This window comes from Macrotis lagotis, chromosome 3 (genome assembly GCF_037893015.1).
Source record: "Macrotis lagotis isolate mMagLag1 chromosome 3, bilby.v1.9.chrom.fasta, whole genome shotgun sequence".
NCBI classification, from domain to species: Eukaryota; Metazoa; Chordata; class Mammalia; order Peramelemorphia; family Peramelidae; genus Macrotis; species Macrotis lagotis.
Genome location: NC_133660.1, coordinates 37851443 through 37879117, shown reverse-complemented (window position 1 = coordinate 37879117; position 27675 = coordinate 37851443). Strand labels below are relative to the sequence as shown.

At 40.0% G+C, this 27675-nt stretch overlaps 1 protein-coding gene and 1 long non-coding RNA gene across 4 annotated transcripts in view; both read right to left on the bottom strand.

Annotated features, from left to right (window-relative positions):
* HPSE (heparanase) overlaps nt 1–12755 on the bottom strand; it is a 48273-nt gene extending 35518 nt beyond the window's left edge. For all 3 annotated transcript variants that reach the window (XR_012476873.1, XM_074228499.1, XM_074228500.1), the window contains exons 1-3: nt 12495–12755; nt 8073–8218; nt 5778–5903 (exon numbers count right to left, since the gene is read on the bottom strand). Coding sequence is in view for 2 of the 3 variants with exons in the window: in XM_074228499.1 (XP_074084600.1) it covers nt 5778–5903; nt 8073–8218; nt 12495–12754 (532 nt within the window). In the remaining variant the exon portion in view is untranslated. The remainder of the gene's footprint in view (nt 1–5777; nt 5904–8072; nt 8219–12494) is intronic.
* Nucleotides 12756–13075: 320 nt separating this feature from the next.
* Nucleotides 13076–14038, bottom strand: LOC141516048 (uncharacterized). The gene is made up of 2 exons (XR_012476593.1): nt 13189–14038; nt 13076–13141 (listed from the first exon to the last, which is right to left on the bottom strand). It is a non-coding gene; the product is annotated as an uncharacterized LOC141516048 (long non-coding RNA).
* Between the last annotated feature and the right edge of the window lie 13637 nt (nt 14039–27675).

The window sequence follows — 27675 nt, the reverse complement described above, 5'->3', positions numbered from 1 at the left end:
AGACCCTTCTCTACACAAAAATGTCATTTGCTTCTTGATAGAAAGGTGAAGGACTCGGAATCCCAAAGGCGACAGTTTTTTTTTTTTGGTACATGGTCAGTGTAGACATTTATTTTGTTTGACCATACATGTTTATAATGAAGGTCTTATTTTTTTTATTCTCATATGGGTGGGGAGGAGTTGGGAAAGGGATAGAGAGAGGTAGATTTTTATTGATTGAAGAAAATTATAATTATATATTTATATATTATATATAGATTTATAGAATAAAAAACCCTAATAATCAGTATCAAAAATAAAAAAGGATAAATTCACAACCAATAGAAATTTTAAAAAGTATTAGTAATTATTTATTAATTTAATTAGTAATTTAGTAATTAATTAGCAATTGGAAAACTTATAATCTAAATGAAACAGATGTGCTTCAAATTAAACCCACACAAACTATTAACATTTCTGTATATTATCAACAAACCCAGGAGGAAGGGATAGGACGAGAAATTCCATTTCTTATTAAAATAACCATAAAAGTATAAAATATTTAGGAGTCTATCTGTTACCACACACAAGAATTTAACAAATCTAAATAACTGAACAAATATTAATTGCTCTTGAGTGGGTCAAGTCAATATAATAAAAAGTGAAAACTACCTAATTTAATTTATTTTCTTCATTTCTATAGCAATTAAATTACCAAAGAAGGGCTTTATGAAACTAGGAAAAATTATATTAAAATTCATCCAAATGAACAAAAGATCAAGAAAAAATTTTAAAAAGTAAGAAGAAAGGAGATCTAGCAGTAAAGTATCTTATCTGCAATTATACTACAAAGTCATTAATATCAAATAGTTTACACCTGAGTAATAAATAGAGAGGTTGATAAGTGGAACAGATTAGGGACACAATATATAGAAGTACATAGGATCCTAATATCTGAACAACCTAAAGATCTCACCTACTTGGGCAAGAACTCATTATTCAACAAAAACTTCTGGGAAATGTAAATAATAGTCTGGCAGCAATGAGGCATAAACTATTTACTAAGATATTTTCCAATAGTATCAAAATCTAGACATAAAGAGTATCATAAAAAACAAATTAGACACAACCCCCATTGCCTTGCAAAAAACCCCAAAACCAAAAAATAACAAAAGAAAACAAATTCAAGGAGCATGGAATAAATCACCTTTCAGATCTATAAAGGAAAGTTAATGACAAACAAGAGATAGAGAAATTTATAGGAAGTGAAATGGACAATTTGATAACATAAAATTAAAACATTTGTGCACAAGCAAAACCAATTCAAGTAAAATTAGAAGAAGCAGGAAAGTTGAGGGTTGGGAAAATCTTTGCAGAGTTTTCTCTTATAAAGGTCTTATTTCTAAGATATAAGAATAAGAACCATTTCAGTTGAGAAATGTTCAACAGACATGAATAGGCAGTTCCCAGAGTATGAAATTTATGCTATCAATAGCCATATGAAAACTGTTCTAAATCACTAACACAGATATACAGACAAGAACAATTCAGAGGTGTTACCTTATACATATCACATTAGTAAAGTTTAGCCTAAAAATGGGGAATATGACAAATGATGGAGAGGCAGTGGGAAAACAAGTACATTAATAAACCTTTGGTGAACTATGAACTGGTCTAACCATTCCAGAAAGCATATTGGAACTATTCCCAAAAAACAATTAAGCTTTTTTTAAATCTAATTGTACTACTGCTAAGTTTATATCCTCCAAAAAGATCTAAGAAAGAGGAAAAAATTTCATTTATAAAACCATTTTTTTTGATAACCACTCTTTTTTTTGTGTTAGCAAAGAATTGGAAAATGATAGTAAAATGAAATACTATTGTGCTATAAGAAATGAGAAACCCAGAAAGACTTGTATGATCTGGTAAAAAGGGAAGGGAGCAAGATTAGGAAAATAATTTATACAATAATAACAATATCACAAAGACAAACAACTTTGAAAAATTTAAGAAATCTGATTATTATAATGATCACTTATAGTTCAAGAGAATTCAAGATGAAACATCTTACCCACCTCCAGATAAGAGTGGTGATATCTTGTTTGATATTATATGTTCATAATAGGTTTTGTTTTTCTTGATTTCTCAATAAGGGGAGGAAAGGAAGGTGGAAAGAAGAAAATTTGGAATTGAAAATAAATAAAATTGAATTTAAAAAAAAGTCCTCTTGTGATCAAGAAGCTTAGTTAGGTCATTCTGTAGTTTCCAACTATAAAAACCACACAATTTTTGAGGTGAATAAGACTTCAGAAATTCTTTGCTACAACTCTGTTTTCACAGATAAAGAATCTGAAAAGGGAACATCATCTAGAGCAGGGTTCTTAACCAAGTGTTTCTTTAGTGGCTTGTAGACTGATTTCAGGAGTTGTATAAATTAAGTAAAACCTGAGTTCAAATGTTGCCTCAGACATTTACTATGAGCTTAGGCAAACACTTAACTTCTCTCTGCCTCAGTATCTCCCCCTGCAAAATAAAGTGGATAGAATAGAGGACCTTGCAGTAATCTATGCACTCTAAGGTCCAGAAGAGTTTGCCCCAAATCACCTGGTCAGTAAATAGCAGTGCCAGGACAATACAGGGCTGCACAATAAGAGTGGTTGTCATCAAACCTCATGTAGGACTGTCAAGTCTTCAGAGCTGACCCCAACATTTTAAGCATTAGGATAACTAGAAAATGTTCCTTCACAAACCTGAGTGTAAAAAGGACATCTTTCCTTATGAATAACTTAAGGAGAATAAAAATGGACAGGACTCTCCTGAATAAGTAATTGAGGCACACTGGCTTCGAGTTAGGAAGAACTGAGCTCGAATGCTGCCTCTCATTCTTGCTAACTTTGTGACCCTGGGCAAATCAGCCTCAGTTTCCTTATCTGTAAAATGAGAATTGCAAAAGTCCCCACCTCAAAGACTCATTTCAGAGGATCTGGAACCCTTACAGAGCTCCTATATAAAAGGGTTGTTACTACTAACAATAAGTAGCATTTAAACTGCATGGTAAGGTTCTCAAAATGCTTTACAAATATTACCTTATTTGACCCTCAGGAAGGGCCATTATCAATTCCCATTTTACAGATAAGGAAACTGAGGGTCCCAGAGCCAGTTGGTGTTCTTTCTGATTTTCAGGCCAGTGCTCTCTCCACAAGCTGGTTGTTTTGAAGATCAAATGAGATCATATATGTAAGTCACTTGGCAAACGTTAAATGACAATAGAAATTTTAGCTGTCATTATCCATATAGACACACACCTACACACATACTTTTTCCCCTTATTGCTATCTCACTACTATCTTCAGTGAGCTGCCTCAACATGCCAGAAAGGGAAGCTTGCATTCTCAAAGGCTCTGATGGAAGAATGTGAGCTCTGGCAGGTGCCTCCATGCTAGATAAGCCCAGAGGTGTCACTTAAATTTGGAGAGGTTCGCCAGCAGGTGAAGAAATCTGCTTCTTTTGTTTCTTTTGGCCAATGCAACTTGTGAAGACCTTTTTTTTTCAGGCCCGGAGCAGTTAGAAATCTACCCTGAGGGGTGGCTAGGTGGAGCAGTGGATAAAGCACCCGCCCTGGAGTCAGGAGGACCTGGGTTCAAGTCTGGTCTCAGACATTTAATAATTACCATATCTGTGTGGCCTTGGGCAAGCCACTTAACCCCATTGCTTTACAAAAAATAAAAAAAAAATAAAGAAATCTACCCTGAGTGAAATCAAGGATGTCTGGAATATTCCTGCAAGGATTATGATAGCATGGATGAGTGGAAGAATCCCAGACTGATGAGGAGCAATGTCATGAAGGTGAGCATCATGAAGCTTCCTCTTCTGTTATCACTACCGAAGTGGACTCTTAGGAAAAGTCTGTGAGTTTGTTTCCCTAATGCAATGATTATTAACTCCACTACCTTTAGAGTTTACATATGTCATAAACAAAAGTAGGTCTTTCAGATACTTATGGTAATTTGTCTGGATAACTTCTGTAGTAGGACCTACCTTGAACCAGGGGTCATATAGTCAACATTGAACATTTATAAAGTATTTTAACGTTTATAAAATGCTTTCCAAGTAGTCTTATTTTATCCTCCCAACAACCCTGGGAGTTATATAGTATCATTCAGATAAGAAACTGAGGCAGGCAGATGGAGGTTGAGAATGACTTGTCCAAGGTGGCACAGCAAAGGTCTGAGGCTAGATTGGAACCCATATCTTCCTGCCTTCAGATCCTAAACTCTGCCCTAAGTAGAGGACATTCCTTCTCTGCTAAACAGCTCAGTGACTTCTTTGCAACTGATAGTTTTAGGAACTAAGTAGAACACTGAGGGATTAAAAGATAGTAAAGGTCCACAGAGCCCTATTGGTCACAGGCAGGCTTTGACCAGCTGTCTATCTACTAGGTCCCACTGCTGCTCCAAATACCATTATTATGAACCCCCAAGATTATTATCCTAATAATAGAATCTGCCTTAGAGCAGACACACCCATAATGACATTTGTTGTTTCCAGTAACCAGCCCAGCCTACTGGGAGCTAGATGAGCTCACATCCTGCTGCCAGATGTTTTTCTCACTTTCTACTCTAGTGACCCAGGGCATCTAAAGAGGACCAGAGTAAATACATGTACTGACAGAAGCCACAACTCCTCTTCTAAAGGTGACCTGCCTTTGAGTTCTATCCCTTTGAGTAAAGGTGAGAAGGTTACCTCTACTACCTTTCATCTTAGAAGCTTTTCTCAACTACTGACATCCTCAGTGGCTTCATCATAATCTTATAATAAACATTTGTTGAGAGACTACTATGTCCCAATGCTGTCATTACAGTCAAGTCATTTTACCTTGCCCAGGGCTCCAGGGGAGTGAGCTGCATTGGTGGTGCAGGGTAGGAAACTCCACCCTGGGAGTTCCCCAGACCATGAAATCACAGGTCCTGATACCCTCCCATTCCAAAAACTACTCCATTTTCAGATTTATGTTGATTTTATGTAAATAACACTATATCTCTCTCTCTCTCTCTCTATATATATATATATATATATATGTGTGTGTGTGTGTGTGTGTGTGTGTGTGTGTGTGTGTGTGTGTGTGTATATATATATATATATATATATATATATATATTTAAATATTAGGGGGTAAGTCTCTTTTTTTCTGCTATTAACTTTGAATAAGGAATCAAGCATTTTCACAAATCAAAGTTAAAATAATAATTGGTCTGCCTAAAAACAAAGGAATCTATGTCCTATCTAGTTCTCTGGAAGCTTCCATCATAAACCACATTCATTCACTCAATATTCATTATGTGCCTACTGCCCACATAGAATTACAATAGGGACCGGGGATGAGGATGGGCAAATCAAACCTATTCAATATAGATAATTCCAGGTTAGCTGGAAAGTTAATTGCTTGGGTGAGTCCTACATTACAAAAAAAGGCATGGAAGAAACAAAAAAGAAACCAGTTTGGTAGGAGAACATTTTTGGTTTGATCCAAGACTCTCCATGCCCCTTGACTAATATGTGCTTACCCAATGCAGTCCTTTAGTCAGTATCTGGCTCACCCCCCTTTGGCTTATTTTGCAACAACCCTCTGGTCCCTCAGCAGCACCAGAGGTGAAGAACACTAGGGAGTTTTAGATTAACAGCAGGGTCCTACCTTGCAGACTCAATTGTGTGATTCAGGTTTATGTAGATGGCCTAATCCTAGGAAACCCATTGCTTCTGAGATCAGAATACACTACCAAACACCTTGCATTTCTTACTTGTGAATGTGCCATTCTTGAACTTGTTCTGCCGTTGTTCTTTGAGGAGCAGCACCTCCTGGATAGGCCATTCCAGTTGTAATTGCCCCTTCACAGAAGAAGGGATGGGACTCAAGTTGCAAGTATCTACAGGAGAAAAAGTTTTGAGTTAGCTTTGATGCATTTCAGATGTTCTGTGATCTATGAAAGACAACTTGGTGGTGTGGCTGCCTGTGGATCAGACTTGGAATCAAGAAGACCTGAGTTTGAATCCTGCCTCAGATATATACTAGCTGTCTGACATTGGGTTAAGTCACTTGTCCTCAGTTTCTTCAACTATAAAATGGAGTACCTAGGTGGTATAGAGGGTAGAGTTCTGGACTTGAAGTCAGAAAGACTCATCTTCATGAGTTCAAATGTGACTTCAGACACTTAGACCTATTTACCTCAGTTTTGTCATCTATAAAACAAATTGGACAAGGAAATGGTAAACCATTCTAGATCTTTACCAAGAACAACAACAATAACATATAGAGATTTGAGATTAGCAAAGTGCCTTATTCTGTCATTGGAACCTTTCAGGAACCCTATGAGATAAATCGATAGTATCACCTCATTTAACAGATGAATTTAAATGGTTTGTCCAGACCTAGTTAGTAAGTGCTGAAGGTAGAGTTCAATCTCAGGATCCCAAGGCTCTATCCATCTTTCAAAAGTTGGATACTACCTTTCTTTCAAAAGATAAACATTGTGAAATTATAAGTTTTCATAAATCTCTTCTCTCCTGAATCCCATGCTTCTGGGGTAGGGGTGACAATGTAGATGAGAGAAGAATGGAAATGGAAGGAAGACTGACAGTTTCTTTTAAAGTGGGTGTTTTTTTTTTTGGTGTCAGAAATAGTCTGATTGATTCCCACTTGGGCTCCCTATTAGATTGTGATGCTTATTCCAAGACAGAAAAGAGGAAAAGGGAATAATTAAATTATATAGTATCTATTTTGTGCCAAACACTTGCAAATATTATCCCATTTGATCCACACAAAACCCCTGAGAAGTAGGTGCTGTTATTATTCCCATTTTACAGTGAAGGCAAACAAAGGTTAAGTGACTTTCCCAGGGTCACATAGTAAAAATCTAAGATGAGATTTGAATTCAGGTCTTCCTGACTCCAGCTCTCTAGGGCCACCAGCTGCCTGCTATTACATACAGCTAGAAGTAGCTAACATTCAAATAACTTACTATCATCAAAGCTGCACAGTCTAGTCCTTTGGCTTCTAGCCCAGCTCCCTGGGACAAAAAAGAATGTTCCAAGAACAGCATGAATAATACCACTGACATCAGCACTAGAAGCAGGAGGAGAACATTAAGGGTTTCTTGATGAATAAAAGATAGATTTTCCTATCTAAAGTAACAAGGATAAATTCTCTTCCAGAGTATTTTTTTTTTTTCAGTTTAACCAGAAGTATTTTAAGAGTGTGACTGATTGGGAAAGGAATAAAACAATCATCATTTTTTTTTAAATTATTTTTTTTTAGCAAATCAGATCTTTTTTTCTCATAGCTGGCCCCATTTCCTGTGTTCCTAATCTTCCTAGCTATTTCTTGAGAAAAGGGCTGAGATACTTAAATTAAATTAAATACTTACAATAAATATTTATCTCAAACATATTTCAAGGTGAATTCTCCCACTGATCCCTTAGAGACTGTAATTTGATAATGGACACACATGAAGTAGAAATATAGTACTCGATATCTTCATTTTTATTACACCTTTAAAAGGATACCATATCGAACTTTTTAAGTGTAAATATGCATAAAATCCCATTTTGTGCATGTTAAACTTTTAATAATTCTTCCTTTAAATCCATTTCCACCTTTATCCTTTCTCCAAGCAAACATCAGTCCCTCTGCACTGTTAAAAAGCAGCAGTGTTAAAGTCCATTAATTCATACCATAGTGTACCTTCTAGAATTGAAAAATTAGCAAGGGAGGCAAGAGAAAGTGGAGCATGTCCCCTTTTGGTTCCAGGTTCTCACAACAGGTCAAAATGAGTTGCCCTCATTATAATACACAGAACAACTGACCCTATTTCTCCAGATGAAACAAAAACACAACAAACCACAAGGCAAACACAGAACTAACGCAAGAAGATGCAACCATAGGTTGAAAAATATCATCTTTTAGAGCACTGGCCCTGGAGTCAGAAGCACCTGAGTTCAAATCCAGTCTCAGAACCTTACCAGTTGTGTAACCCTGGTCAAGTCATTCAGCCCCAACTGCCTCATCAAAACAAACAAACAAATAAAAGACAAATCACCTGGGTCCACTTGAGCTTCCCAATAACTTCTTTCCTCAAAGGTGGATTCCTTCTTTGGGTCAAAGAACAAGAAGTCAGTCTTGGTGCCACCAAATCTCAAGTAGGCAGGAGATAAACCTCTGGCTAAGGTTCGTAGTCTTTGGGAACTGAAAAACAAGATTTCCTCAAAATAATAAAAAAGTGCATTTTCTCCAAGAAAATTTGGTTGATGGGTCAGTGGTTTTTTTTTCCAGCTGTTAGTTAATGAAATGTAGTTTCTGTAGCCATAAAGAGAGAATCTGGAGCTGGAAAGGATCTCAGCAACTATCGAGTTCAACCTGTACATGAAAGAATCCCCACTCTAACATACATTGTTTGTGCTCTGCTCTAAAATACCTAACAAATGATCATTCAGCTGTGACTTGAAGATCTCCAAGGAGAAAAACCAACACTTCTCAAAGAAGCCCATTCCATTCTTAGACATCTTTAATTGTCAGAGTGATTTTCCTGACATCAACTCCAAATTTACCCTCTGGATCCAAACTGAAGTCAAATCCCTCTTTATTATCGCAATTTTTCTAATACTTGAAGACAATAATTGTATTCTTTCTTTCAATCTCTTATTCCCCAGATCCTCCTTTCTCCAGATCACATACCCTCTATTCTTTCAATTGATTGAGCCTCCTATGACATGGGCTTAAGGCTATTCATCATCTTGGATGACCTCCACCATACGCTTTCCAATTCATTAATGTCCTTCTTAACTGAGACCTGTTAAAGACCTAGCTTAAAAAGGTCAAGGTCAAAAAAGGCCAAGGTCTCCCACTGCTTCTGGGGAGATCGCCAGTTGTCCTGATTGCTATCTGGCCACTGGACCCAGATGGCTCTGAGGAAAGAATGAGGCTGGTGACTTTGTGCACAATCCTCCCTTACTTAAATCCAATTTATTTGCTTCACTTTGCTGATGTCAGAGTCCTCTTCAAGAATGAAGGACAAACAACAATTGTGCCCAGAATTCAATACGACATTCCATATGGGGGCTAATATACCTCCTCATTCCTGGAAGTTAATTCCTTTATATACCCCTTAAAGTTATAAGATCACATCAACCCTGTTGACTGCTTTATCATATTGCTGACTCAGAATTTGGAGTTCACTATAACCCTCAGATTTTTTTTTTTATGTTTTTGCAAGGCAATGAGGTTAAGTGACCTGCCCAAGATCACACAGCTAGGGAATTATTAAGTGGCTGAGGATGGATTTGAACCCAGGTCCTCTTGATTCCAGGGCCAGTGCTCTATCTACTTCACCATCTAGCTGCCCCTTCTCAGAACTTTTTCAATCCTTCTGCTCCCTAATGCTGCCTCCTGCTATGTTGCACTTAGGAAGTTGATTTTTTGAGTCCAAGTTTATGACTATACATTTATCTCTATTGTATTTAATCATATTTGATTCAGTTCAAATGCCCTAGTCTGTAAATCATTTTATTTCCTGACATCACTCATTGTTAGCTCTCTCTTCCAATTTTGTCTCATCTGAAACTATGAGGATACCATTAATGATGAAAAATTTAAACTGCCCTGTTTTTTAGCTAGATGTGGTGGGAGAAAGACTGGGGTATAAATCTTCTCCATAAGTACTTTTTGTATTCCCTTAGTTGAGAAAGAGCAGGATATGGTGGATAAAGAGACAGCCTCTAAGGCAACTTGGAGGTCAAGTACATAGAACACCAACCCTGAAGTCAGGACAGGAATTCAAATCTGGTCTCCATTTCTGACCCTGGATAAGTCATATGACTCCACTTGCCATCCTCCCCCAGGAGAGAGTGATGATCTCTCTGTCAAGAAGCCTTGGATTCAAATTATATCTCTGAAATATCTTGGTTGTGTGACCCTGGGCAATCACTTAACCCTTTCAAAAAGGGAAATGAGGGTAGTCTACCCTGATTTGAGTTTTGTAATGACCATTTCCCTTTCCTATCTCTAATGATACATTTAATAATTTCCCCAAGGAATCAAATTCAAGCTCACTAGTTTGAAGACTTGATTCTCTTCCCTCATCTTTGAAAATAGAGAAAATAGGGGGCAGCTAGGTGGCATAGTGGATAAAGCACCGGCCCTGGAGTCAGGAGTACCTGGGTTTAAATCCGGTCTCAGACACTTAATAATTCCCTAGCTGTGTGGCCTTGGGCAAGCCACTTAACCCCATTTGCCTTGCAAAAACCTAAAAACAAAACAAAACAAAAAGAAAATAGAGAAAATATTTGACCACCTCCAATTTTGTAGCACTTCTCCATATTTCTGATATTACCAACAGTGATTCAGCCATCACATCTGTGACTTCTTGCAGTACCAGAGGATGTGTGTGTGTGTGTGTGTGTGTGTGTGTGTGTGTGTGTGTGTGTGTGTGTGTCTTCTGAGTCAGGTGACCTGGATTCATCAAGGGTAGATAAGTGCTGTTTCTGTTCTGTCATTTCAATAAAGGTTATTCTCCTTTGCAGAGAAATCAGAACCAAAAATAAATGAACAGCTCTGCCTTCTTTTTGTGGTCAGCTATGATCACTTCATTTACCCCAAAACCATTCATGTTCTATTCGTTCTTTGATTCACATTTTTTCCTCAACAGATTTTTTAAAAATCCTACTTTTGCTGTATTTAGCTTCTCTTGAACTTTAGTATTTGCATGTAGTAATTCCAGTGTTGATTCCTTGAATGATATGGCAGTGTATTTTCTAAATTGAAACAGAAAACATACCTTTCTTTTAAAATTCATTGCTTCATTATGGTGGAAGGGAAAAGAATGGGATAGAAGTCTTTCTACATTGTTCTTCAATCGTGTTTGACCCCATTTAAGGTTTTCTTGGCAGAGATTTATTGGTGTGGTTTGCCATTTCCTTTTTCAGCTCTTTTTTACGGAGGAGAAAACTGAGGCAAGCAGACTTGTCCAGGGACACATAGCAAGTGTCAGTAGTCAGATATGAACTCAGGAAGATGAGTCTTCCAAGTCTGGCATTCTAGTCACTGCTTCACCTAGCAACCCCTTACTACATTAGGCCTTTTCTAAGTCCCCCCAGCTGCTAATGTCTCTCACTCCTGAAATTATTTTGTATTTATTTTGTCCAGACTTCTTTGTGACAATGCTGATTGGCAGAATGTAAACTCCTTAAGGCAGAGCCTGTTTGGTCATCCCTCCTTCCCGTCCTCCCTTACCACCAAAGACTACCACAGTATCCAGTATATCAATGGCTATATCATAGAAATAAATACTGTTAACTGGGAAAAGAAAGCTCTTTTTACTTTGATGGCTGAGAGGAAGATGGATTGGAGTGAGGAGAGACTTAGGGCAAGTCCATCAGATTATTGAAATAATGCAGGTGTGAGGTGATGAGGATGGTGGCAGTATCAGAGGAGAGAAGGGAATACATTGGCGATGTTATGAAGGTAGAATCCATAGGACTTGGCAACAGATTGGGAGTGAGAGAGTAGAGACTTGAGGATGACACAGGTTGAGAACCTGGATGACTGTGAAGATACTGATGATATCTTTAATAGTAATAGAGAAGAAGGGAAGAATTTGAAGGTAAGACCATAAGTTCAATTTTGAATGAATTGCATTTAAATCTAAAAGTGAATCTCTTTTCCAAGAACTCATCTGGGAAGTCCCCATTCATGCAGCATAACAACAATGATCTATTAAGTCTTTCCTTCATGCAAAGCAGAGTGGAATGGAAATAACTCATGTCCTACTGGTCAGTCACTTTCCTCAGGGAAAGGAAGACTAGTGCAAATAGCTGGTCTCTTACTGAGACCAGTCCTTTCCAGGTGGTTCATTTATCCCTAAATCTTTAGTGCTGGAGATCTTCAGGGTCAGAGGTCTATATATATATATATATATATATGTATGTATATATGTGCATGTTCATGTGTGTTCGTGTGTGTATGTATGTGTATGGGAGTGTGTGTGCCTGTGTGGTGCATATGTATTTGTGTATGTGTGTGTGTGTGTGTGTGTGTGTGTGTTGGACCTACATCTCAAACTAATGTTTTTAAATAATTGGAGGAAACACTACATTTCAGTTAGAGAGTAATAAAAATAAAGATATGATGCCCCCCCAATCCAAGTCCAAAGACCTTCTGAAATCTCTCCAGAGACCCCTTAGGGAGAGGGGTCCCTGGACCCCAAGTTAAGGACATCTGTGCCAGCACAACCTCCTCCCTCCCCTTTTTTAAAAGGACAATTCACCGTGGGTGGTCTCCCCAGGACGAGAAAGTCAGAAGGCCCCCCCAGAAACGTGATTGGAGAACAAAGTTGGTGCTGAAGAAAGAAGACAAAAGAAGGAGTTTACTTGTGGGGAGAGCTGGGGCCAGAGACAGGTGAAGAAAAGGGAAACGAGGCAGGGGACGAGTCGAGGGCAAAGGGCCCCCGCTGAAGGTCAGCACTTACCCCAGGAAGGTGATGTATTTGGGGTCTGTCACTAGGTTGGCGTCGATGGTGATGGAGAGGAAAGCCGGGCTCACCTCCTGCACCTGGACGTCGGGGTGCAGCTCCAGCTCCAAGATGCCGGGGGGCGGCTCACCGGCCGCCAGGGGGCTCCCGGAAAGTGCCGGGGGGAGCCCCAGCAGCGGGAGCCCCAGCAGCGGGAGCCCCAGCAGCGGGAGCCCCAGCAGCCGGAGCGCGAGCATCGGGAGCATCGGGAGCAGCATCCCGGGCCGCCGGCAGCCAGGGCGCAGGGGCCCGCCGCCGCCCGCCCAGCCTTTTAGCCCGAACCCCTCGGCCCTTCGCCCCTCCCCCTCGGCTCCCCCGGCTCTTCTCCTCCCCCTGGTTCCCCTCCCTCCTCCTCTTCCTCCTCTCTCCTCCCTCCTCCCCGCTCCTGCCCCTCCTTTTTTCCTTCCTCCTCCTCCCTCCTCTTCCCTCCTCCTCCCTCTCTCCCTCCTCTTTCACCTCCTCATTCCCTCTTTTTTGCCTTCCTTCTTTTCTCCTCCTCTTTCAACCTTCTCCTTGGCTCTTTTTTTCCTTTTTCTTTCTTTCCTCTCCCCCTCCTCGTTCACGACTTGTCTCTTTTTTTCCCTCTTTACTCCCTTCTCTTTCACCTCCTTGTCTCTTTTTCCTTTCCCCTTTTCTTCCCCTCCTCTTTCACCTCCTTGTCTGTTTTTCCTTTCCCCTTTTCTTCCCCTCCTCTTTCACCTCCTCGTCTCTTTTTCCCTTTCCCCTTTTCTTCCCTCCCTCTTTCACCTCCTCCTTGTCCCTTTTTCTTTGCCCCCTTCCTTCCCCTCCTTGTCTCTTTTTTCCTCCGCCTACCTGAGCCACAGTCACCTCCCTTCCCCCTTCCTCTAGTCCTAGAGTCCCACCCCTCCTATCAGTTCCTCCCATTTCCCTTTGGGGTTTCGCTCACTTCTGAGCTGTCCAGTTCTCCACGAAGCCCAGCCCTGTGTCCTTGTTTGTTCAGGCCTCTGGAGCCGACACCCTTCTGGCAGAGGACGCCTGGGTGCGCAGAGCCGAGTTGGTCAGAGGGTGGGGCGCTCTGTGGGGCGCACTGAGGGAAAGGCTCCAGGTGGGAGGATGCAGGGCTGAACCTGCAGGTGAAGCGACCCTCTCGCTTGGGGGCCCTCTCGCACTGAGCCATCCTGCCAAAGCTGGGGTACCTCAAAGAAATGGAATACCACCGAGCCGTTGAATAGCAGGGACTTGGGAAACCTGATATGAAATAATGAAAGTGAGGAGGGCAGAGTCAGAATAAGGTAGACACGATGCAAGTGGATTTTTTTTTTCTTGCCTTTGTATCCCCACTGCTTACTCCAGGGTTTGCATATTGCAGACGGTTTAAAAATGTTTGTGGTAGTTTGTGAAAAGACAGAATATATAACTGAATATGGAGATGAGTGAACTCATAATAGAGACAGGGAGAACTAATAATCTCTCAGGGACACGTTGCCCATGTTGTTTAGTCCGCCCCCCCCCTCCTGTAGATGCCATTTGGGGTTTTCTTGGCAAAGAGATTGGAGTCGTTTGCCCTTTCCTTCCCCCGTTCATTTTACAGATGAGGAAACTGGGACAAACAAGGGTAGGTGAGTGGCCCACTAGCATATAGAGAGTATCTCAGATTGGGTTTGACCTCAGACTCCAGCACAAGCCCTCTAATCACTCTGCCATCTAGTTCCCCATATTGACCAAAGAAATTAATTTTTAAGTATAATCTTTCTTGTTGTTACTGAGTTGTGCCTAACTCTTTTTGACTCTGGGCAATGGCATGCCAATGCTGTCCACATATCTTGGCAAAGATATTGGAGTGGTTTGTCGGTTCCTTCTTCAGGTAAATGAAGGCAAAGGTTAAGTGACTTATTCAGGATCACACAGCAAGTGTCTGAGGGAGGATTTGGACTCAGGGAACAAGAATAACAAACAAAAACTTTCTGACTCTGGGCCCAGTGCTCTAGCCTACCTACATGCTCAATAATTTCATAGGAACAGCATGGAAGAGGCATCCCAGACAAAACTGAAAAATTGGAAAAAGATCAGTGTGGCAGGTGAGGCAGAAGGGGGGTTAATGAACTGAGAGTGTGACTTGGAGTCAGCTTGTTTGACTTGGCAGCCAAACAAAAGCTAATGGGTTAGAATTCCTCTTTCTTTAACACAGCTCTTTGCTGAGCCAAGTAAGCAGAATCAGAAAAACAAAATCAAAAAGACAAGAAAACAATCAAAACTGAATGTTACAGCTGAGCTGTTCTCCAAGAGACTTTCTGGAATCCCCCCAACCACTAGTGCCCTCCCCACTTCTCCATGCCCTTGGATCGGCTTCCTTGGATTTATTTTGTGTTTCTTCTGCTTATTTTGGATTAATGAGAAGTGGCTGAGGCCAGGAAACTGCCCTCCAAGAGTGAAGAGGGAGCAGATAAAGAGTGAAGTTTTTCTTTCATTAAGCTGAAAGTGACCTCTACCACTTCCATCCACAGCTAATAGTTTTGTCCTCTAGGGCCAAGCAGATCAAATCTAATCCTTCAGTGTTGTGACAGCGCTTAAAAAACATAGTTATTTCAGGCTGAGCCTAGAGTCAGAAAGTCCCAAGTTCAAAATCTGACCTCAGATCCTTGCTAGATGTGGGAACCCTGGACCAGTAATTTAATCTCCTAGCCTCAGTTTCCTCATCTGTAAAATGAGGCTAATAATAGCATTTATGTCCTGGGATTGTTGTGAGAATCAAATGAGGTAATCCTTGTAAAGGGTTAGCACAAAGCCTGCTGCATTGATGAAGGTGTTTAATGAAGTGACTTCCTCCCGGTTCCTTCAACCATCCTCACATGAGCTGAATCCATGGCCCTTCACTAACCCAACTGTCCTCCATAGATTCAACAGTTTATCAATTTCCTACTTAATCCACGATGCCTAGAAAGAGGATGTCTGCAATCAATGGTCCTACTGCTTCCCTATCGCCTTCTCATGCAGACCCTGTTTGAATTAATTTGTTTGACAACTGACTCATGGAGTTTACCCTCTAAGAAAACCCTGAGTTGTTTTTTTCCCAACTCAATCAACATTTAATAATCTACTATGTGCTAAGCTCTGGGGATACAAAAAGAGGCAAAAGCCAGACCTTGCCCTCATGGAGCTCACAATCTAATGAAGACAATGTGCAAGCAAATGTATTTAAAGCTAGCTATAGGCAGGATCAACAGTAAAAAAAATAAACGGAAGGAAGGCACTAGAATGAAGAGGGGTCGAGAAGGCTTCTAGGAAAAGACAAAATTTTAGTTGGGACTTAAAAGAAAGCCAGGGAGAGTATTCTGGGTAAAGGAGAAAGTCAGTGAAAGTGCCCAGAGCAGAGAAATAGAATGTCTTGTTTCTGGAAGAGCCAGGAGACCAGTGTCACTGGATAAAAGAATACATGTCAGAGGATAAGGTGTAAGAAGCCCAGACAGGTGAAAGAGGACAAAATTATGAAGATCTTTGAATGCCAAAAAAAAAAAGAGAGAATTTTGTATTTGATCCTGGAGGAAATAGCGAGCCACTGGAGTTTATCGTGCAGAGAGAGAACTGAAGTAATCTGAACCTCATTATAGTAAAATCCTTAGGGGATGAATGGAGGATAAATTAGAGTGGAGAGACATTTGAGCAGGCAGACCCACCACTAGAGGGGTGGCAGGGAAAGAGGCTTATTCAAGAGTATATAGAAGTAGTTATAGAGGTAAAACCAATAGACTTTGGCAATAGATTGGATAGAAGAGGCAAGAGATGGTAAGAAATCCAGCAAGACTCCCATACCATGAACCTGAGGTATAAGAGGGTGCCCCAGGTGGTGTCCTCTGAAGTAATAGTGAAGGGGGATCATTTAGAGGGAAAGATAATGAATTACATTTTGGACTGGTAAGATAAGGAATACATACCAGAAGAAGTTCTGCTTCCATAGATATTACCAAATAAGAAATTAGTCAAAGAATGCTATGCTACCAGATAAGCCTACCCTGTTCTGCAAGATTGATGGTCAGGGACCCCTAGCTTCAGGTAAAAAAGAAGGGTTGAAAAATATGCAAACCAGCTCGAACCTGAGAGGTCATATCCCGGTCACAGGGTCCTAGTTACTGCTAGTTTGTCCGACATTTTTGAGCATGGGGATGTATGATGAGGGAGGGGGGACATATCAAGGAGTGTATATAGTGGGAATCTGGACCAATTCTGACTCTGATGGGAGGAGGAAAAGGATCTGCTTGTTCTTACTTCTGTACAAGGGGTGTACAAGGTACCCATCACACCTGCTTTTCACAAGAACCGTAATAAACACTTCCTTTGCTCACTTTGGTTTCAAGTTTCTTTACTTGAGAAGGGAGATGAACTTCACTGAGGATGCTACTAGGGGAACAATGGGCAGTGGTAGCATTTTCCAGCTAACCCCCTAACTCTGGCAGGGGAGTGACTGAACCATGTTTCTCACAGATATATTAAATGTAAGATGTTTCAAGATGACCGAAAGTCAGTACAGAGTTTAGGGCAAGATAGGTAGATTTGAGAATCATCAGCATAGAGATAGTTAAATATATCCAAGGGAACTGATGAGATCAAAAAGTGAAAAAGTGAAACAGAGGGAGAGGAGAAGTGGTCTCAGGGAAAAAAACACTGAGGGACATCTACACTTAAGAGGGCATGATCTGAGAGAGAATTCAGCAAAAGATTATTGAATATCTATCTATATCTATCTATCTATCTATCTATCTATATATATATATATAGAGAGAGAGAGAGAGAGAGAAGAATCATGTGGGAGTGATTTTCTTAAAACTTAAATAGAAAGCATTATCAAGGAGGAAAGAATGATCAGTCATGTTAAGAAATGCAGAGAGGACAAAGGGAATGAGGACTGAGGAGAGGCCAATGGGTATGACAACTAGAAGGTCATCAGTAACATTGGGGAAAGCAGTTTTGGTGGAAAGATAAGGTCAGAAACTGAATTGTAAGAAGTTAGGAGAATGGAAGGAAAGTAGAGATATCTATTCCAGAAGGCCTTGTTACAGTGAGCACAAGAGATATGGAAAGAAAGTTTTTGGGGATTGAAGGATCAAGTGATGCAGAAGACATGGGCATGTTTGTAGGTAGTAGGGAATGAACCAGTAGACAGGGAGAGATTGAAAATACATGAAAGGAGTGGCAATGACAGAGGGGAGTAATCTGTTGGAGGAGCTGGGGTAGAATGGGAGTGCTTGAATAAGTAGAGGAGATGGCCCTAGTCCGGAATAAGGCAATTTCATCATGGATAGATTAAGGGGGAGATAGATATAGAAAACATCTGAGAAATAGGAGATGAAGAAGATGGAAGAAAAGGAAGTTCATGACAAATAACTTCAAATTTTTGTCAGGTTCTCTGCTGAGTAGAGGAAAGGAGACCTGGTGTGAGTGGGGATAAAAAGGATTGGAAAAGCTACTATGGAGAATGGGATAGTGAGTTGATAAGGGAGATAGAGAAGGATTATTTAGGAGCAGTGAGGGGTCAGTTGAGTCTGTACAACATGAGACACAAAATGGTTGCATGATTTTTTGCATCTTCATTCAGAAGAATATGTGTAAAGACAAAGGCAGCACCTAGGGTGGGAGTCATTCAAGGAGGAGGTTAAATGGGGCATAAATGACTATATGATAAGGGGACTAGGGATTCAAGAGAGGACAATGAAGAGCTGAACTGGTGCACTTAGGGATTAAGATAGGGAAAAGGGGGGTGTCTAGGCAGCACAGTAGATGAAGCACCCACCCTGGAGTCAGGAGTACCTGGGTTCAAATCCTGTCTCAGACACTTAATAATTAACTAGCTGTGTGGCCTTGGGCAAGCCACTTAACCCCATTTGCCTTGCAAAAACCTAAAAAAAAGATAGGGGGGAAAAAAGAGAAAAGGGTACTAGCAAGATAGAAGATGCAGTCAAGGAATTGGAAGTCTTAGTGCAGATGAACTTCTAGAAGGGTTTTGTAAAGAAAGGCAGAGGGAAAGGGGAAAAGTTAATAGATTATGATTAAATGAAGGGATTTTGGAATTTATGAACATAGAAGTAGTACATTTGTGGGTTATGACAAGATCAAGGCTATGGCCATCTTTGGGTGTGACTGAGGCTGGAAGAATAGCTCTGGGGAGCTATGGGAAGTGAGGAGATTGAAGAACTGAGTATTTAGGATATAAGTACATCGAAGTCCCCTAAAATAAGGCAGGAGGACAGAAAAAATGTGAGCTAGGAGTTGAATTCATTGAGCATGGAAAGAGTGACCTGGGGCTCTGTGGGCAGCAGCTAACAGAATTTTGATGGTAGATCCTGACCAGGATTGGGCATGAACTCAAAGAAAGGGAGGTGACTGAACAATGGAGATAGGAGGAGAAGCTGGAAGTAGCAATGGGGATCAAGGAATATTTCAACTCCCCTGTCTTGACCAATGGGTTGAGGAAAATGAGTAGAAGTACAGTCAGTACTGGAAAGGGTGGCCAAAGAGGTTGTATCATACAGGTGGTGGGGATGGTGCCAACTTTCAATAAAAGCTGGTAAATGGAAGGAGTAAGAGAGAAAAAGGTTTTAAGATTAAGTGTTATCTATAGAATAGGCAGGGGTACAGAAGTGGATTTAGGTAGAATCTTTGGGGTGGAAAGATTGAGGGGAATGAGAATGAAGCATCTGGTGATGGAGAGTGAAGAATGGGTATGATCAGATGTGAGAATTTTCATCTTTGATGGAGGGAGCTATTTCTTTTTTGAATGGAGGCTAGAGTTCTGGCTGGAGGGATGAGGATGGTTAGATGGTCAGATGTAGGGGTCCTGCTGCACAACTCCTCAACCCTTCAAGGGCTGGAGATAAGGCAGAAAAAGGGTTCAGCCAAATATGGAAATAGAACCTTCACAGCAAGAGAAGGAATTCCAACTACTTTCCATTTCCTCTGTCTTATATTTGTGAAATTAATTTTTTGTGTGTATAATCAATGCAAGACTATATTGTTCACTATTGAATTTCACTAATAGATTCAGCTCAATGCTCTATCAAGATCATTTTGAATCCTTACAATGTCATTTATGATATTATCTATCCTATATGCCTTGATCATTGACAAAAATGTTAAGCAGCACATGGCCAAGCACACATCCCTGAGGTATTTCACTGAAGACCTCTTCCCATAGTCTGACAATCCAACCAGTACTGAACTTATTTGATTTTATTATCATCTAATCCACATCTCTACCATCTTTGCTACTTGAATATTGCGAGTGCCATGGGCCACTAGGTAGTACAGTGGATAGAATACTGGATCTGAAGTCAGAAAGATCTGAGTTTAGTCCAGCCTCAAAAACATACAAGCTGTGTGACCTTGGACAAGTCATTTTTGAAAATCCTTTATTGACCTTGGTTTCCTCATCTGTAAGATGAGGATAATAAAAGCACCACCTCCCAGATTTGTTGGGAGGATTAAATGTGATAATAACTATAGGGTTCTTAGTATGGTGTTGGCACAAAGTGAATGCTATTATTGTAGCTTACTTTATCAAAAACTTTGCCGAAATCGAGATAAACTCTCTCCTGAACATTCACCATCTACTAGCTTAGTAATCCAGTTAAAAAAAAGAAATGAAATTTGCCTATGGCATCCTGTTATAGATGAAAATCTATTGGCTTGTTGCACATCTTTGTCAAATGTTTGCCAATTATTTCTTTAATGATTTCAATTTGGTTCAAGAGGGCAGACACTTTTCCTTTTCTTTTGTATCTCAGCACCTAGCTGGGTGATTGGCATATATTTGGTGATTAATAAATGTTCATTGACTATATGTGCTAGAAACTTCTAAAACTAAACAGACATTCCCCTTGACTTCCTTGATGCCAGTCATCCATCCCAAACCCAATGGGCTGGTGTGGTAGACAGCTGCAGCTGAGGATGCCTTTTTTCCCTCTCCTCTTCATTTCCCCTTCCCACAGGCTGACGCTGCCCAGAACTCATTTCGGTTCTTGACTGTTCACAACATTTGGATGAGATGGGAACTATCCACTCTATATCTTCCAGTGAGATGGTGGCCACCAGACCTCACCACCTGGTCTCTCCACTACCTCCTGGTAATTCCTTGCAGTCTCCTCTGATCCAACTCCTAGGCTCTGCCATCCACTCCACCATGGAACTCCTAGGACAACTCAACCTTTTCACTGACCCCCTAACCAAAGCTTCTTTTATGCGCTCTTCTTCCTTAAAGGAGAGCAAGGACTGTTTGGCTTTCTTTGCATTCCCAGAACTTAACACAGGGTATGGTGCAGAAACCACTGAAACTTGCTAATCCAACAAATGCCAATTTCAAATCAATCCCACAAGTGCTTACTAAGCACCTGGCAAAGAACTGGGATGCAAAGAAGAATGAAATGATAGTCCCTGAGGTTCTCTGTGTTGGGTAGGTTGGGAGAGGGGATATAGAGTTTATGCCACCAGGTAAAAGCAAATAATTTGAAAGAGAGGGAGGACTAACAGTTCTAGGGGTCTAGGAGAGGCTTTCCATGAAAAATGGCACCTCAGTCAGCACTCATCATCCTGAATTCAAATCTGGCCTCAGACACTTATGAGCTATTCGATCCTGGGCAAGCCACTTAATCCTCAATTTCTTCATCTGCAAAATGAGCTGGAGAAGGAGATGGCAAACCACTCCCAGAGTCTTTGCCAAGAAAATTCCATATAATGCTTTTTAAAAAATTTATTCAACTTGGAGTCAACATGTCTAGTGCATTCATATGTTATCTGAAATAATGTCACAGGGTTTATTCCAGATTTGCTAATATTTGATAGAGAACCCCCCCCCCAGCTTTAGAGATGGAGGCAATAAAGAAGATAGAATTCATAGCAAGTGGCTCTTTTGAGAGAGAGAGGTTGAAAAAGGTTGAGTAGGTAGCAGTTCAGAATAAAATACCAATAAAAACATAATTGCAGAATACCTGGATTCATTGTCAAGATATTTATAAAGGTGACAAAGTCTGATAAGAAACTTTAGTGAGCAAAGAACATCCAAATTATCAAACACCAGAAGACTCCTCCATAACACGTTAAGGAGACTGGGCCTATAAAATGATTCTATAAATTGGTCAGGACCCTATACACCTGGAGCCACCTATTACTCATTGAGGAGTTAATTAAGCTTCTTGATGAGCCATCATACAGTAATGATGACAGTGAAGTAAACAGGCTCAATGAAAAAGAACTCACCTGCATATTGCAAAAAGATTTACAGAGGTAAATAACTAAAAAAATTTATTACTTATAAAGGTGAGTTTATATATTATTATGCTCGAGTCAAAAACAACTCAATCCAGTGTATCTCATGGGAACGTGAGTTCAAATGCTAAGGAATTTTAACCAAATACTACAATCTTGAAATGAGAAATTCGGTGTCAGAACTATTTAGCCAGTGGTTAGACCTACATGTGCTATCTCAGGTAAAACCAGAAAGGTGATTACTCACAGAGGTAAGCACAACTCTGCAATGGCAAAAATGTAATAATGTATAATTGCATTTTGCTCTATAATTTATATCACTCGTTATTGACCTATGTGTGTGTTTCTTTACTGTCTATAAACTATTGATGCAAATGCTTTTAAGGCTTTTTATATAAAGATTATGTATTTTAGTACTGTATACTGATGCTTTATCTTTTGCATATGCAAGATTTTGTAATCGCCATATTCTGTTGCTTATAATTTATAAGTATTTGTCATGAGGATGTTTACTTTTTCCTGTTATGTTTTCTTGATTGAAAATTTTTATATTGATCTACTATAAATGTGTTGAATCTCTGACCCTTATTTAGTTCTATTTTTTTAAGGCAATGGGGTTAAGTGGCTTGCCCAAGGTCACACAGCTAGGCAATTTTAATTATCTGACCCTTCTTTTTGATGTTTGCATATTACTCTTCTAACTCAATTTTTTATTTTGCTGAGGCTTACTCAATGAGTAGGGGAGGGAGGGAATGAAAGAATCTGGAAGTGAAAATAATGGTTATAGAAAATATGGTTATAGAAGAAAAAAATAAATTTGCAGAGGGCTGCAAGTGTTCAATTGAGAAGCTTCCCATTTCAAATATGACCAATTTAGTTGGTCAAAGGAATAGGAAAAGGATCCTTTAGTAAAAAATAGTGACGAAAATCAACTTATGAAGAGTCTCTCTGATAAAATACTGAGCAGACACACAAACCAGGGAGGGAAATTTCCCTCAGATGACTGCTGACATGACCTAGATGAAGTGGAGGGAATGATGGTTACAGGACATTGGGGGTTCATCGGTTCATTTGCATGGGGCTATTTTTTTGAGTTTTAAACTTTAAGTGACTGCCTGGAAGTATAAAGACAGTTGGGGTGATCTCTTACAGAAAGCCAATAGGTCGATGAGCATTTATTGGATATTTTGCTATGTTCCTGGATGTGCCAAGTTCTGGGAATACAAACAAAAGCTAAAAACGCAATCTTTCCGGAACACCCATTCTAATGGCTCAGGATGGGTTCAAGGTGACTTGCCAAGGCCAAGGTCCACTAAGCAGTTACAGAGGGAAGAGAAGAAGCTTTTATGCTGAGCACTTTCTGATTATCTCATTGTGATGCAGGGAAGATGGACATAGGAAATATAATCAGAAACAAATTTTGTAATCTTTTTGTACTGTTCCTTGGGGACTCTATATGCTTAAAAACACTCCCTCTTGACTTTCTGACCCTGGCCAAACAATGATGTAGGCAGAAGGTGACCTGTTGGAATTGAAGGTTGTACATTCTGGGACAGGAAGGACTGACTGAGATGTCTTTGCATTGGTGCTTCACCCATGTACAATGAATGCTGTCTTGGCCTCCCTGTGGCTTGCATATTAGAGAATACCTGGAGCTAAGGTGCTGGACCACTCCCCAAGCACCACTCTTGTCTAACCCAGTACAAAAGTGTATTTAAGGGACAGCTAGGTGGCACTGGCCCTGGAGTCAGGAGGGCCTGAGTTCAAATCCAGCTTCAGTCACTTAATAAGTGCCTATTGTGTGACCTTGAGCAAGTCACTTAACCCCACTGCATTGAAAAAAAAAGTCATAAGGAATAGAAGCTCACACTTCTCCCTGCAGTCTCATTCTCAGGATGGACATTTTCTTTCTTTCTGCTCCTGACTAGGTCTAGTGGAGACCCATGGGCCTCAAGGCAATGTGGCTGCACCAAGCTGTGTCTCCCCTCTGTCAGGTCTCCTGGCTGCTTCCCTTTTCCCTCTCTTTTCCTTCAGGTACCTCACCTGAGTCTTTATAATTCACCCTATCCTGGCTGCTTATTCATCCTGTCCTCAAGCAACTAATTGTCTCTCCAGAGAAAAGTTTTTTTTTTTTTGCAAGGCAAACAGGGTTAAGTGGCTTGCCCAGGCCACACAGCTAGGTAATTATTAAGTGTCTGAGACTGGATTTGAACCCAGGTCCTCCTGACTCCAGGGCTGGTGCTTTATCCACTACGCCACCTAGCTGCCTCAGAGAAAAGTTTTAATCTGTCAACCTGGCAGGCTTGTATATGAAACCCCTATTGGTTTTAAAACTCCAGAGCTCTATGTGAATTTACTTTCACCAACAACTGGATCCTCCCAAAGCTCAAAGTGCTGTTACTGCTCCCATTTTACAGTGGAGGAATCTGAAGCAAGGGGTAAGTGACTTGCCCAAGGTCACTCAGATTTGATGCCTCTTAAGAGCCAAATTTGAATACATGTTTTCCTGAGTCTAGGCCCAGTGTTCTACCCACTGCACCACCTTTATAATACAACACAGAACATAACCAAATGTACATAATGGTAAAAAAAATTAAAAAAACCTTACTCCTGACTCAGGGTTTCCTCTATCACTAAACCCTATTTCTTCCCTTGCTTTTGTGTGTGTGGGGGAATCCTCTTATCCCACTGAGGCTCTGACCAAGAAGTGCATTCTCCCATTTCCTTATCCCTTCTCCAAGGATAATAAGCTAATCACTCTGGTGTCGTGATTAGGCTCCCAACCTTTCACTTCCTTCTGCTTGCTACTAGGTAGGCCCCCCTCGAATCTCAAAGGGTGGACATCACAATCTACTAGAAGGCTGAATTTTAAGGACATTGTCAATGTGTAGTCATAACAATAAGAATTACTGTTTTTACAAATATATTCCTGGTCAAAGGTTGATTTTCTTATCTATTGTCTCCTCCTTTAGACATACCCTGCCTTCTGGGTTTTTTGTTTTGTTTTTAGGTTTTTGCAAGGCAATGGGGTTAAGTGGCTTGCCCAAGGCCACACAGCTAGGTAATTATTAAGTGTCTGAGACAGGATTTGAACCCAGGTACTCCTGACTCCAGGGCTGGTGCTTTATCCACTATGCCACCTAGCTGCCCCAATACCCTGCCTTCTGATACTTAAACTCATAAAAAATGAGCTGAATTCAGGTCTTCCCAACTCTGGTCTGACACTTAATGCTGCCTCATGGAGTAGATTAAAGAACTCAAAATGGGAATATTTGAGGGAATTGGAATGTATATTGAAGTTTCCTAGTATGAGGGCAGGAGATGGGGAGATGAAAGTCCATGAGCCAGGCACTGAAACTCATTGAAAAAAATATCTTCAGAAGAAAGCAGGTAACAGCCACTTTGAGCTAGAACAGGTGAAAAATTTGGATCACCTGGACCTCCCTGAGGAGAAACAGCATTGTAGAAGGATAATCCTCTTTGATATTAAGTAATGGAATGGTCTTCAGGGAAGTTTAAGGTTTTGCCCACTCTTGTTTTATACATTCTGTTCCTCTCTTCTTGCTACTGTATATGTATTCTGATCTCCCTTAGGTTGGAGTGGTCCCTACTAGAATGGCTTCCACCCATAGGTTAATGATAAATTCCAAAGAATAAAACTTGTCTAACATATGTTCTAACATTGTTATATTGTTAAGATTTTGATTTTAAGGTTTACAATATAGATCATTCTAATCTTGGGTTTCCCTTATAGAACTTCTCTCCAATCACTGAAACTCTGCCTGAACCCACTGATCAATGGTTGGTACACTCTAATCTCTTTATACTCATCTCATCCTAATGTTCCTGAACCCATAGCTCTGAACATAGAAGCCCCATTCCTCATCCTTCGTTTCTTACACCTATCCACCTCAGTCTTCTCTCCAATGTCCCAAGTCAGATGTGCTCTATGGAATGCTTGTTCTGTGATGAACAAAATTCCTTTCATTTTAAATCTTACTCTTTCCAACTTTTGGTCTTCATTGAGACATGGCTCCCTACTGATGACAGTATTTCCTTCCTCACCCTTTCCAAAACTGGCTATCCATGACTCCCAGATCATAATGGTGAAGGAATTGGAATACTTCTGTAGGAAATATAAATTAATAAAGGTAGACTATTGTTTAGTTGTGTCTAATCCTTCCTGATCCCAATTGTGGTTTTCTTGGCAAAGATACTGGAGTGGTTTGCCATTTTCTTTATCAGTTGGATCCATTGGGTCCATTTTATCAAATAATCCATAGGTCTCACAGCCAGGGAGTTTCTGAGGCTAGATTTGAGCTCAGGTCTTCTTGACTTCAGACCCAGGATTTTATTCACTGAGTGACTAGCTGCCTCAAACCAGATTGAAGTTCAAAATTTCTGAGCTTTTTCAGTTTATTAACAGAGACCATGGATCTGTTAACCAAGTTGGTAGAAATGGCTGCTTCCCTTCTGCCAAATGACCCCAATTGATGGCTGACTGGATCTTTTAAACCTAGGTGTGTTTTCCTTTTGATTGGCCTGATAGTATATCTTTTAAATCTCTTCAAACCAAGGTAAGACAATCCCAGTTGAGATTTTAAGGACATTTTAAGGAGGAAGTAGAATTTAGGGAAGCTTTTATTGTTTCAGTCCTGTTAGACTCTCCATGACTTCATTTGGGATTTTCTTTGAAAAGATACTGGAGTGGTCATTTCCTTCTCCAGTTCATTTTACAGAGAAGGAAACTGAGGCAAACTGGGGTAAGTGACTTATCCAGGACCAGGTAAGTGTCTGAAGCCAGATTTAAATTCAGAAAGATGGGTCAGGATGACCTGAATTCAAATGTGGCCTTAAACATTACCTGAGTGTCCCTTACTTACAAAGGTAGACAGTCTTAAGTTGAGAGTATCTAAGTCTTATACTCTTTAAATCTCTATTTCTGATAAAAAGTTCATTTATCAATCTAATTGGAGTTTGTAAGTCTGAATGTTAATTTCTGCCTTTGAGATTTGTGTCTTTTCTGTTACAAATCTGAAGGCAGGCTCTGTGTGAAAACAGTCTAGTTCCCTTCTAATTGCCATCTGCAATTAGGTTTTTACAGTTATATAAAGAGAGTAAAGAATATCCTGAGATGGAAATCGGTCTGGTTATCTAAGAATTTGAAATTCTTATATTTGTGACATTTTGGAAAGGAAGAAATCCCAAAGTTTTATTGTATTTTAAAACAAAATATCAAGTCAGAAAAGACTGAATGTATTACCTAATTGGCCACCAAAATTTTACGATCCTTTGTGAGATTTCTATAAATAGTTTCCTCATTAAACTCTTCATTGGTATCTTTAATGATACCATCTACCCAGGTTCCGTAAGATCCTAGAGAATAAACCTAACTTTTTTGTTAATAAATCAACTTATTTCATTTTTAGCTTAAGAAAATTATTAACAGGAGTCAATCAAAATAGAATTGTGTCCAGAGAGGAGGTAATTACAAGTTAAAAACTTGCCCTTTAAATAAATTTCTACCAGAATGTTGGGAAAAGGAAGGAAAGTTACCAAGGTAAGGAGTTTGGAATTACTTGGTGTAGTACAGTATTAAACCTAGACCAACCTGGTTTAAATTTTGAAATAGAATTAAAATTAGTTTTCAATTTTAGATGCTTTCTTCTTCATTGTCACTTCCAGTCACTTCATTAAACCACCTCTCCTCTTTAGGGATTCAGGTTAGCCAAATTTATCACCTGTTCTTGATCATAGTGGCTGCTTTTGATGTAGAGAAACATGGGCATAGGGGGTTGATGAGATTAGTTGAGCCAAACTTTGTATATCTTTTGTTTGCATTGTAAAGGAAATCTTTCTTCCTTTACCATCTAATTTAGACCACACCTGAGGGCCTGGCCTTCAACTTGGATTGCATTGCTTTTCC